At 41.9% G+C, this 13,470-nt stretch overlaps 1 protein-coding gene across 1 annotated transcript in view; it reads left to right on the top strand.

Moving 5' to 3' along the window:
• Positions 1–13,470, top strand: part of LOC104495043 (testican-1-like) — a 91,295-nt gene that overhangs the window by 32,109 nt on the left and 45,716 nt on the right. Inside the window, exon 4 of the mRNA XM_010137963.1 lies at positions 4,115–4,229. Coding sequence (XP_010136265.1) covers positions 4,115–4,229 — 115 coding nt within the window. The remainder of the gene's footprint in view (positions 1–4,114; positions 4,230–13,470) is intronic.

Here is a 13,470-nt window from a genome sequence, read left to right as displayed (position 1 = left end):
CGTTCCTGCCTGTTCACTGCCCCCCACCCCAGCAGGGGAGTCGTAGATGATCTCAGCAGGGACCAGCTGGGTATCTACTGGTGGGAAGAGAAGCTTCCTTAGGTGCTGAGTGGCTGCTAGGGGGAGTTTCAGCTCTGCAGCAGAGCACAGAGGTGCACAGTGCTTGATACCAGCCAGAGGCAGCTCATCTGGGCACTGCTGGCCCCTGTTCCACCCCACTGCTGCCTCACCTGGCTGCATTTTGAGCAAATGCATGAGTTCCCTGTGTCAGGATGCAAAGCTCTTCAAGGCATTAATGTGGTCTTGGAAGCTGTGCGAAGTTGTCCACATAGACATTGATCAAATATACACCCTTGGATAAAAAAATCACAGTAACTTACTCAACAATGTTGCTTACATGCAGGTTAGATCAAAACCTGGCTGCTAAAAGTTGAAAGCCAGTATAACGGCAGAGATACACTGTTTTATTACATCATTAAAAAAAATCTAGATTCTGCTCTAGCAGGGGCTACAGGCTGGAGACTGACAGACAAGAATAAAATAGCTAGGAATAAATTTTATGTGGCTATTTTCTTTCTCCCTCAGATGTGAATGCTTATGCAAAATACATTGCTATAGATTCACTGACAATAAAGAGGGAATCATTATACAAGTAGTGGATTCTCAGGGGAACACTTTAGCCAAAACACACTCTGCAATAATTTCCCACATCTTAGTTGAATAAATTAATTTATGAATTTTCCATGAATATGTTCAACCATTTCTCCCCTCATATATTTTATTGATCTCCATATACATTTAACAACGAATAACAGAACTACTTTTCCATTTGCAGTAGAATAATTTAGAGATGTTTATGTGGGCCTTGGGGTTCATAGTAAACAAAAGCAGTTCAAACACCCAGGGAGGCAGCAGAGGAACTTGAAGCTTGGCAGGACCCAGGGAGCTGTTCTAGGAGAAAAGCTTGGTAGAGTTTTGAGGCATATCCAGTCACACCACCGGTGAGATGGGTTCCCTGAAATCAGAGGATCAGCCCCAAACAGAGGACTGCTCCCAGTGAGTCCTGCGTAGAATCACTGCAAGCAGCTTCATGGCTGGTGTCTAGAAAAACTGTGATGTCCTTTTGCTAAAGACTGATAGCTTGGACCATTCCGTATGTTATGTTTTGCCTTGTACTATGTATCTTTTTATTTTCTTGGGAGAAGGAGATGAGGATGGCAAAAGAAAAGAGGACATTTGATTTTTCTCCACAGAAAAATCCACTGTGACTGTAGATTCCATGGCAGAGTAGCCCAGAAACATCATTATTGATCCACGAGACATCTTCTGTGGCCGCTCTGCCTATCACTTAGCTTGGTTTAGGTAATGCCATTAAATCCACAGTTTACTTGGAGCTACTTTTGTGCTGTGCTTACAGTGGTAAGCACACCATCGCATGGAAAGTACACTGTCTCCAGGTTTTTTCCTTCAGGAAGGGAAAACCAGATACGTACAGCGATGAGGTTGGAAAGTAATCAGTATTATCCCAGTTTGATATTTAAAACAATGGAGTTCTTTTATCATCCGCTGCCACCCCAGTTCTCTATGTATACAAATCAACATCTGAGTCTAGCGAGGTGGGAATAATGCGGTTAATGGTAAGTGTAGATTTACTGACATATGACTGCACCATCGTGATCTTCAAGCTCAGCTCTCCTCCTTGCCCTGTGCATTCAGATCAGAGATAGCCCTGTTTAAGTAGCTTTTTTGATTTATTTTGAGCTTTTGGTTGCGGTTTTCATCTGTCTAAAGGAAAGCTGAGGCAAAACTTGCCTTGCCATTTCCAAACATCAAGTTCTTTCTGCTGTATCTGCATCTAACAGCAGGCTTGAAATAGGGTGGTGTTGGGAGTGGGTTGCTAATGCTTACATACATAATTTAGATCTGCTTAGACGCTCTAATGCTAGATACATAATTTACGTTTATCATGCATAATAAAATATGTAACTAATTGCTGTTCTGTAAGGGATTAAGTGATGAGCTTCAGCTGCAGGAGGATTTATGTCTGCGTTCTCAGTAACGTTGACAATCGGAACCCGCTGCGGCTGTTGCTGTCAGGACTGCACGCTCGGAGTGGCCTCCTTTCTCCTGCTCCCCTTTCCTTCTGACGTGCTTCTCGTGTGTTTGTGTTCTGTCCAAACAGCAGAGATTAAGCAAGAGTATTTATGGAGCAAACAGATGAAAAAACTACTTATATTCCCTTCAGTCCTGCAAAAAAGGGGTGTGAAGCACAAGCTGCACTGGCACGTGTTTGTGCGTGGCTGTGTGTTTTCTGCGTCGAGAGGGCAGAACATCACACAGTGTGCAGCCACTGGGCTGCACTGAAGTTTGGGATGGCTGGGAGATAATGTCAACAGAATAAGGTGTAGGCACAGGATAATCATCTCCTGCTGCTAGATTAAAGCCTGGGCAAAGAGGAGCCCTTTTAGCCAAAACAAATAGAGGCAAAGCTGAGATCTCTCCAGTACTTTCAAAGCAGGAGGCATTTATCTTGTAACAACATCCTGTGCTGTTCTCTTGGCTTCCACTATATCAAAATCACAGAAGGTGATGCTGTGATTTTCGTCAGTGGCTGTTCCTAGGTGAGCTCTGGTTGCCCGCTGCATCCTCACTGGGTAACGCCATGGTCTTATGCTGTGCGTCCCTTGGCCTTCAAAAAAGCTGCAAAAAAGACATCCTGTAAGCGTGCTGGCCTACTTTTAAATGAAAAAGAATTTGTCTACAAGAAAACTCGGACTTGTCAAAGGGATTTTACAGCCCACCATTTCCAGTGTCCCCTGGCAGGAGGCATCTCTGCAGAGAGGAGTGTCAGCTGCGGCACAGCAGGCAGAACTCCCCCTTGCATTAAAACCCTCAGATTCTGGTAAAATCAATGCTTGAAGATGACAAAACGAACCGAACTCGGTTCCACTTGAGGTATCAAGCCACAGAGAACACCTTGCACGTTTGTGTTTCCGCTTCTGCGTGCTGTCTGCTCTTGCTCCAATTCATTAGGACGTTAGCCTGGGTGCCAGAGGCTGCGTGCTGGGCACTGTCTGGGGAAGGTACCTGTGGGGCAGTAACTGCGGCGAGGACAGCTACACGGGCACGGAGCTCTGAGGAAAGTCGGCACTAAAATGCGTGGAATGCAAGCAGCAAAGGCGAGGAATAGTTAGTATGCTGTAAATCAGGGCTTTTTAACTAGCACATTTTGCAATATTAATTCTCCTGAGTTGTCTCATTTGTCCAATACTGCACGTCCTGCTGTCCTAAATGGTTTGAATGGGATGACTGTTGAGAGGTGCTGTAAATCCCATCTGCTGCGGTTTTAGGGAAGAAAAAGGTGCAAATAAAAATATGCACATCGAGGGCGCTGTACTGCACTGCTCCTGGTTTAATCTTCAATCTTCAGTTTTGCAGTTTTGTTGTATTTCTGGACTTGGTTGCATGAGGGATGGCTATTTTTAGGGACTATTTTTAGCTGTTGGGGCAATTTATAGTTATTAGGAGGAGTCGTTTAAAGAGAAGGTGACGTGTTGAAGGACAGGTCTCGTCAGCTGATGAGCTCATTTCTCTCAGTCCTCGCTCTTGTGAGGATTGGTGTCTTTTCATGGATGTTGTTCCGACCAAGCCCAGCAGTGGAAGTTGAGAGCTTCCAGCGCCTCAAAAGACCAAACTAATAAATCAATAGCGATGGCAGGTGATAGATGGTATGATCTCAACCCCGAAACGTAATGAGAAACCCACGGGATTCTGGAAATTTGTGTTTTCTTCCCAGCTTTGCCACTGATCTCTTAGGTGACCTGGAAGAAATTGTTTCAACTTTCTGTGCTGCAGATTCCACATACTTATGCAGGGGATAATAACAACACTTCACAAGACACATTTAGAAGTGCCATGCAAAACTCTGCATAGGAAGTAGCTATTATTGTTGTTATCTGTAATAATAAAAACAATGGCATTTTCAACAGAGTGAAGTTTTGCAGTCTGTCCAATGTCATTACTGCTAAACGCAATTTCTCATTTAATCCCCAGCTACTGCTTTTATAGCTCATCCTAATTCAAAATGTATTCTTGCTTTTTTTTATGATTTTAGTGCAAGTTGGAGTTTCATGCATGTACTTCTGGCAAAACCATCACAGCTCAATGCGAAGGGCCCTGCCCCTGCCTTCCAGGACCTGAAAATTCAAAACATAAGACAGAGAAGACTGGTAAGTTCAGCTGTTAATGGAATTATAGGAGGTTAATTGGTTCTTGCTGCATTCTGAAGAAATGTCTTTCTTACATGTTTCTAACTAGTCAATTTTAAATGCAATATGTTCTGAAGAAAAGCTCAGGTACGACTAATCCTTTTAGAAACGTGTAGTGCTACCAAACATCTTAACTGCTGCAAAACTAATACCCCTGTCAGAGTCTCATAGGAAAACTGAGTTCTGGCTGTTGATTCTCATTTTTTAATGAAGATATTGAATCATCATAAAAGAAAGTACGAAAGAAAAAATACTACTTGATGGTTCATTACTTTGTAGTGAAAAAATAATCAGTAGCTGTGTGTTAACCAAATCATCATTAAAAGTCACACATATATATTACATGGGATCTGAATTCCCATTTTAGTCTTTATTGCTATCAATATTATCAGTAGAAGTCAAATATATGTTAAATAGATACGTGTATTTGTATTTATATATGAATGGCCTCAACAACACACTGTTTGCAAATGGTGTTACATAAAACCATGGGTTGGAGTCTCGGCACAACTGGCCTTTTTCCCTGCCAGCTCTTGGGCGACTTCTCTCTCTGGGTCTGAAAGCCTGCGAGCTAATTCAGTCCCCCGGATCTTTTCCGAGGAAGCAAGCACAAGCTGTCTCAGAGGGACCTCATCCAAAGGGAATTAGTTTTTGCTAAAGAGATGACTGAAAGCAGAAGTCCAGCAGCAGGGCAAGTGCCAGGGTCTGTCTGAGAGTTTCCACCCTGCGATGGGGGAAGGGAGAAGAGTTGTTGTGGCTGTGGCTGCTTGATACGAGTGCAGACGTGCTGGTGGGAGCATCTGTGGTGAAGTGGGTACTGGTGTGTTTCTCAGTACAGGGTTGTCCCCCCTCTCTTAGGAGGAGTGCCGAGAGGGTGAACTCGCTGGCAGCTGCTGGGCTGCTGTGGTAGCAGCTCACAGAGCCAGAGCAGTGACTTACACAGGGTTTGCTCTGTCACGTTAGGCAGTGACATGTTTATTTTCCTTGTGCATCATGCGGAGTATAAAACAGGTGAAGCTTTAACAACAGTCTGTTTGACCCAAAATATTTGAGAACCTCTTTGTGCTCTTGCTCCTCTCCCTATGGACACGTTCTGACAGTAACAGGCGCAGACACGTTAAAAAGAGTTTCAGCTACGCTTCCTCTGGTTAGCTCAGCTGGGAGCACTGTTGACCGTGCTGATGGTGGTGCTCCACACACCGTACACTCAAGCACAGTTTTCTCATTAGACCTCCATACAATTTGTAGAACCAGGAGTGATTCTCCAGCCTAGATTTTTGAAAACGCAGGTTTATTCCATTTTTTGCAGACGTTTTTCTGCATAGCTGTGAAACTTAGATGAAGCATTTTACATGGCAAGGTTCTGAAATCAATATATAATTGTAATATTGCTGTATGTGGCTTGAATCTTTTGGTCACAGTACACCTATGGATAAATTGCCTTATTCATATTTTCCATTCCTTGTAGCCCTTATCAAGCTACAAGAAATATTTCTTTGTCTTTGCCCTTTCTATTTCTTTGCCCTTATCAGGAGGAGTATCAGGTTAATAAATCTTCAGTGACATTTCAAGCTTACAATTTCATTCACACAAGAAGAAAAAAGATTCTAATAACCCATATCTTGATAAACGCAATTTGACGGGGTGTGTGTATTCTGAAACCCAGCCTTTTGCTTTGCTTGACTCAAAACTTTAACTCCAGCCAACAAAGCATTAATTTAATGGATTGGGGGATCTTCAGAGCAACTGTCCTGAAGGCTTTTTCAAGAGACCAAACTTGAGCTAACACTGCTTGTGCTATTGCCCTGGTGACGAGGATATTAAAGCCTCAGTTCTGCTATCTGGAGTACTGTTTCTTTATGAGGTTAGGTGCTGAAATGCCCACAAAAGGATTTGGTATTAATAACCAAATAAACAATAGCACAGGTTTCTAACTTGCTTTATCTAAATTTTTCTTTTGCATCTTTGAATGTGACAGTTGAAGATTTCCTTTAACTTAATCCTCAGGCTCCTTTCTTGAGACGTTCTCTCCTCAGCTGACCCCCTGACTGTAATGGAATCTCAAACTGAATATTTCTGGGTTTGTGAGTGTTTTTAACAAAGAGCTCCCAGGAGTTTCCATGAGAAAACATGAGTTAATTCTGTAAACCAGGATTAATTTTACCAAGGTGCAGTTTTAGCAGCATCCGAAGAGCGATTCGGTATGTGCGTGTTGGCCCTTTACAGCCCGGCAGCCAGCCAGCTTTCCTTCGGCTTATGGGAGAAGTAGGAATTCTAATTGCTGAGCATAGCACTGCCTTTCCTAAGATTCCTTTAGTTGTTTGACAAGTAGCGTCACCTGCCTTTGAAGAAATAAGCCCTGACGTGTGCGAGATGTACTTGGCAATCACATGGCAGAGCGAGGCAGTCCCCTGAAGCCTGGTCACAGCAGCACTAGAGTGATGTCCCCTTCACCGTGTCTCCAGGCTGCTCGGTCTGGAGCTTCTTACTAGCATCTGGTTTCTTGGTACCTTAGTGTTTTCTCTAGCGTTCACACACAATTATTTTATTGCAGTATCATTATGATAGTATCATTGCTGAATTTACATAAGAAATCAAACTACTGTTTTTTTGTGTGAAAATTTGCATAAAAGAATTGTGTTGGTAGTTAAGACGTGGTTTCTGCTCCTCATTTAGTTGCCGGGTTTCTGAAATCCAGTCAAATACAGTGTAATCTAAGTAGAAAATGATAGAGAGCTAAACCTCATGCCTCATGCAGACGTGTCAGTGGAAAAATACTAAGGAGAATTACAGTGCAATTGCTCCCAGCCAAATGGAAATGCAGCTCTTAGAGCTACCGCATAAACTTTTTTATGCCTATTATACAACAAGGTTAAATGTATGTGGTTGTGAACTTCCAATTTGAAGACAGTTTGCATTAATCTTTACACATTCATTCAATCATATTCAAACATTATTCCATAATAAATTACTTTCAGAAATTAAAAATGTAAAGGAACGTTTAATTTCCAGAGTGCTGTGATTCTAAATGTCGTGACCTTTTTTTATACGCTTGTGAATAAAATTGGCAGCAGCATCAAAGAAAAGCAATCTAAGTGTGTGTGCTCGGAGGTAACAATTGACTGCAACGTCTGAGTCGTATTCCTTCCTTCTCCCTGGGCTCCTTTGAAACACCTCTGCTTTGAGGATGAAAATCAGGACTAATAATCATGTTAAAAATTGGAATTCCTTTTATAGCACTAACTGGTGATGTGGAGACGTGAATAAAATAACACAAGTGCTAGCAAAAGAAAACTACACCAGAATTATTGCCTTTAATGGCAAATAACAACAATATAATCTTTCTACCATAAAGTTAAATCTTTGAAGAGATGGCAGGATCATGTTCTTCATTTTCTTTAATGGAATTTTGAGTCAGAATCTGAGGCAGAAAACAGGACTTTGTGAGGGTAGTAATGGAAGATTTTGGAAAAGACAAGCCCTAATGCTTCAGCTCTCTTGAGGCCCATTGAGATTCCTTTGGTTTATCAAAACACTTGATACGCCTCATTATTCACAGCAGTATCAATACGCTTCCATGATACCCCCTGATTTTTCAACTCTACTACCCAGAGACAAAGGTTGAGCTGTAATCTGCCCTGAGGTTAGCTGCCCTTTAAGAGCTTACGTGCCCTTTAATCTGATACTATAAAATGAGTAAGGCTGTAATTTCAACAGAAGAGGAGGATTGGTAACTAACTCTTAGTGGCACCTGAGTGACAGGAGTTACTTAAGACACAAAGTCCTTTCTGCTGGTGGTTTTCAGGTACCTCTTTCCAAAAGCTCTGCAATATTATGGCCTCAAGTTGCACCAGGAAGGTTTAAGTTGGACATTAGGAAAAAATTCTTCTCCAAAAGGGCTGTGAAGCCCTGGAGCAGGCTGCCCAGGGAAGTCGTTGAGTCATTAACCCTGGAGGTATTTAAAAGACATGGTTTAGTGGTGACCTGGCAGTGCTAGATTAACGCTGAGTCTTGATCTTAAAGGTCTTTTCCAATCTCAACAATTCTGTGGTTAACTAGAGTTCTCATCAAGCGTACCTTATTTTCACAGTAGCTGAGCTTCTAAAACCCCTCCATAAACAAAGGACTTCAGAACCTACTGGCAAGGGAAGAGGTCTTTTCCCTTGAATGTGCAGTTCATTCTATCGATGTTATGCAATGATTGGGTCATCTCTTGGCACGTGTGAATTCACAGTTGCAATAATGTGGTTCTGTTGGCTTCCCCCATGCCTGTGTGACTCCTCTTTGTTCCATGTTAGCAGTGTGGTAGCTCAGGCAGGATGGTAAGTGTTTAACAGCATGTCAGGGTTCTTTCTGACCGTACCCTCTACTTGTTTGCGAAGTTGAGTGCTATGCTCCCAACATACTAGTCTCCATTTGTCGCCTTCGGGGTTGCAGAGCCACTGGAGCATGAACGGATGCAGTAATTCAAAGTAGGTTTATCCCTATCTGTGTACTGTCTTTCTGACCTTGCAGAAATGCCCAAGGCAACCTCTAAGAAAATGCTATTATCTTGATAAGGGAAATGTAAGGTCAATAGGCAGAAGTAAATACACTCAGTTTCACCGAGGGGTGTTTGAATTTCGAAGGGGAACCAAGAGAACATTTTTAAGTTACGGGAACAAGCCTTGGCAAGCTTGATCGAGAATCTACCTTGTTTAGGGTACAGTTTGGGATATGAATTGTAGCATTTAACTACCAGCCCTGTTGGGTGTGATGGATGAGAAGGTCTAATGTTCCATTCTTTTATAAAAAGAGCACTCGGTACATGAGGTTCATTTGAGGAAATCGCAGTCTTGTTTCCCAGATGAGTTGTATCGCTTCTTGTGCCTGGATGACTGACAACTAAAAGAATTTAAAGTCTTGGAACTATGTCTTTTTTCGAAATCCACTTTCAGCAAATATTTCAGTTTCAAATTGCTATTCACAAGTTTTCATGACTGCAAAGTACATAATTTTAAAGTTTATGAAGATGAAGTATGAGTCATGAGCATGGCTGAGTTGAAATTGTTTCCTGGGTTTGATTTGCCGGGAACTTTTTCCTTTTGTGACTTTAGCTTTGAAAAAAGACTCCTCTTGACACTGACTTTCCAGGTAGATTTAAGTGACCTTTTTGAGTCTCAAACTCTGGGAATGGTAGACCAAAAACATTCTAAAATTAAGATTGCTAAGAGTTTCAAAGCTCTACTGTATCAGGAAGATAAATGGGAGAAAGGTACTACGCAGTTCGGTTTAAAGCAGCCGCAAAACTACCATTTTTAACCCATGCGTTTTTCTAGGTCCTTGCAAATCTCAGTGTTTCGGTTTTTTGAGAAGCTGCACTTTTTCCTATAGTGATAGCTGGAAACATGCATTCCTTGGCTGTTTTCGTTGGTTGAAATAAAAAAAAAGTAAATGACTTAATTATCAATTAATAAAACAACTTAGGCTGCTGAGTTTTGTCACTGCAAACGTTTGTACTCAGCACTTACTGCCCAAGTAAGCAGGCCCATTATCTTTGGTGAATGAGATGATCTGGCCACATTTGGGAATATCAGTATTTGTAATACAAGTCTGTAGCTACTTATAGCATCCATGTGGTACTGTCCCTGTTCCCAGTTACAGACTGTGGCTGTATAATTAGCCAGCAGATAATGTGAATTGTAAACTGTATAAGTGACAAATCTAAATTTATTTTTGGTAAATAGGAGCATCGTATTTTAGGATGTAGGTGTGAACAGTCGTGATGGTATAGTTGAAGGGGTCAGACCTTCAAAAAGAAAGAAAGAATATAAAGAGATTGCAGACGTGGTATCAGAAATCCCTTTCTGGTTTGAGCACATACTGTTGGATTTCTCACCACCGTTCATTCTGCACATACTGAGGTTTTGAATTATATGAGCAAAGTATTTAGGCAACAGAAATGAAATGCGTGTTTTCAGATTGCTGCCTTTTCCGTCACAGCTGTGGTGTACAGCAGAACTGCCCGCCCCAAAAGCCTTGTTAGGCTTGAAGAGTAAATTCAGGTTTGAACCTAGGATACCTGAATGCCTTTTTACTGAAATTAAAATGTGTTTGTGCTCTCGACAGTTATACACAGAAAGCACTCGGGTGCGGGTGTGATGCCTGCTTTGACTTGAACTTGAAAAGGAGAAAGAGTTCTCCCCTACAGAAGTTTTTTCTGCTTTTTGGTCTGGCTCTAAGTTTTTGGCAGTCGTCACAGAAGCATTGATCATCCCAGGCCCCAAACGGATGAGAAGTTAGGGACAATACCGTCCATTGACTAGCTGTCACTGCTTCGGTATGATCTTCCTTGGATTTGATCAAATTACAGCAGGCTCCCAAACGCAGCAGACAACTTCTGCCTTAGAGGCAAAAGCGTCAGAAAGGAGGAAAAGGCCACGCTAGAAGCAGCACACGGTTCACTTTGCTTCTTTCAGGTACTTGCTGGAATGATGTTGACTGCAGTGGCAACATCACTGTCAGCAGGATTTGCACTTTTAGTAAATGCATCCCTTTGACAACAGAGTAACAGTGAGCCAGAATTCCTGTCATCATTTTCAGAGGTTGAACCAGGACATGAGACAACTCTTGATCATCGCTAAATAAAGACTAATCCCAGACAGCAGCGGGAGACAGGTACCGCATAAAAATAACTGTGTCGTGGAGTAATTATATTAAAAACAGTAGGATTTTTAAAATACTCTTGATACTTATGAAATAGAACTTTTAAGGCTATTCTGCTTCCCTGGCAGATCTGTGGCTCAGGCAAGTCCTTTTGTTTTCATTTTAGCTGTACTGTTACCCCAGGCTGATTGGTGGATGAGGGGTTTCAAACGCTCACCCAGGAGAGGTCACCACCTAAAAATGAAAATATTTTAAACAAGTTGATTTGGTAGGTCTCATCCTTGTAACCAGTAGCTGTGGATTCCTTATATGCACTTTAAATTCAGTACAGAGGCTGCAGAGTTGCAGCAGGCAAGATATGTTCCAGCTTGGGCATGCTCAAAACTGTGGAGGAATGACAGGCCAGCGCTGGAGGTGGCTGCCTTGCTGGGACACGTCTGCCCCGTGCGGTGGCTGGCAAGCCCAAAGCTCAGCAGTCACACTGCTGGGGCGAGCAAGATAGGAGCTGATGTTTCTAGGTGGACAACCCCATTTGAGGTTCCCGGCTCACCAAACTCAAGTCTGACCTGGGCACAGCTCCCAAGGGCAGTATGAGCGCAACCGGTGTCACTGAGCCTGGAGGTAACTTCCTGCTTTGATAGGCAAGGTTTCCGAATGTCACCGGGGTGCATGAACCCAGAAAACACAGCAAGAGCACGCTCAGACGGCTCCATGGCAATCAGAGTTTCATAAATACCTATTAAACAGAACGTTAAAATGGCTATTGATTTTTTCCCCGCCGTAAAGAAAAGGTTAGAAAATGACAGACGTAGTAAACAGCCAGCACCAGCAAGTAACGCTAATTTTCAGACAAGAAATAATTTGATTTTTGGATTGCCAACAAAAGAGCATCGAAGTGGCACGCTGGGTTAATAGGAACACCGTCTAGGAACAGCATGTGTTTGTGTGCTGATCATGACAATTAGAGCACTGAAATCTCTCTCATCATAAACAAAATCAAGTAACAGAAGTTTCATATAGGTTTTTATCATGGACATTGATTTCTGCATTTTAGGGAACATTTCCCTAATATTTAATACATGAAAAAGTTTGTAAAATCTCCAGAAACCTGACAATGAAATAAATTACAGTGCTAATCACTGCAGTGTTTAAGCTAAAACATCCTTAGAGTGAGGGGAAAAAATCCAAACCCTTTTCAATAAAATACAGGAGAAAATAAGACTTTTGAAATTTCAAATGCATCTTTTTCTGGATGGTTTGTTGATTTTCTTTTTTTTTTTTTTGGTGGGTTTTTTTTTCTTTGCTATCTTAAACACTTTGGTTACACCAGTATAAGTCTGGAATAGTTCTATCAGTGGTGTTGAGCCAGGACTTAGTCTGAGTGTGTAATGGTGTAAATGAATATAGACTAGAGACTAAGTGATTGTTCCAGAGTTTGTTACTTTTTATGCAGCATCATGTCAAATTAGTTTTGATTTTTTTCTGTTTCTAATTCCTCGTTTCTTAGTGCAGAGGGAGATGGGCATTGAAGATATCACCATCTCGTTCCAAATATATACGCTTACATATTTTACAGCTTTCACTGTCCCAACAGGGGCATTTCTACATACATTTTCCTCTGAAGAATTGCTTTTGTTTGCAATTGAGTTTAATGGACTCTCTGTATATAAAAACAAAGTTACCTCCTTGTAAAGCAGATGTCTCTCCTTAGAGATGGACTAGAATGAGAAGCAGGATCTGCATTTGTGAGTTATTAAAATCTGAACGATTTGGCTCAAGTCCATCTCTGTCAGACAAGAGTCCACCATCCGCAGAGAAAACACTTATTAAAATACCCTGCAGCACAAAAAATAAATGTCAGTATTAGAGAAGCTTCTAGGCAACCAGCATGAGGTCTTTGTGTCCCAAATGTTAAAACATACATGTATCTGTGCAGTTGTTTTTTTGGATACAGGCTGAAACTCAGAAGACAGGGATTGGTCGCTCAGAATTGCACTCTTAACTTTCCCTGCAGGTGTCCAGTTGCTCTGGAGATGTCCCTGGGACAGTCAGATCTGTCAGTGTTGGGACAGTCAGTATTTGGAGCTGCATTACAAAGCCTTAGTCCCCCACGAGCATTCAGACCTGCCCTTATAATATTTCTAATTAATCGTAGCATAGGAAGTAGCTAAGCTCATGCCCAAGTAATCAGCTTGCTGTATGATGGTTTTCCAACTTAATTTTCGTTGTGGTTCTCTAGTTCTGTGTTCCCCTGAGAGTCTCATGACTAGTTGTTTAGAGGGGTATTTTTGTGGAAAAGCAGTACAGTTTCCTTTATGAGAATGCACTTTATACGATATCACGATATTCTTGGATTTAATGAATTATGGCCTTGGCTCCATCTTGCTTGGCTGAAGGTAATTTTACGTCTCGTCATGTCCTGTTTCTCAATTTGTTTACAATGATAGTCGGGGTCTGGGAGTTATCAGGCACAGACAACAGGCAGATTGTCGTCTTGTCTACATTGTAAATATGGTCCATAACAGCGATTACTCACTTACCAGGCAATTCCTGTCAG

This window comes from Buceros rhinoceros, unplaced genomic scaffold (genome assembly GCF_000710305.1).
Source record: "Buceros rhinoceros silvestris isolate BGI_N320 unplaced genomic scaffold, ASM71030v1 scaffold7516, whole genome shotgun sequence".
Classification (NCBI taxonomy): domain Eukaryota; kingdom Metazoa; phylum Chordata; class Aves; order Bucerotiformes; family Bucerotidae; genus Buceros; species Buceros rhinoceros.
Note: the sequence above shows the minus strand (reverse complement) of the source record. Positions and strands in the feature narration are given on the sequence as shown.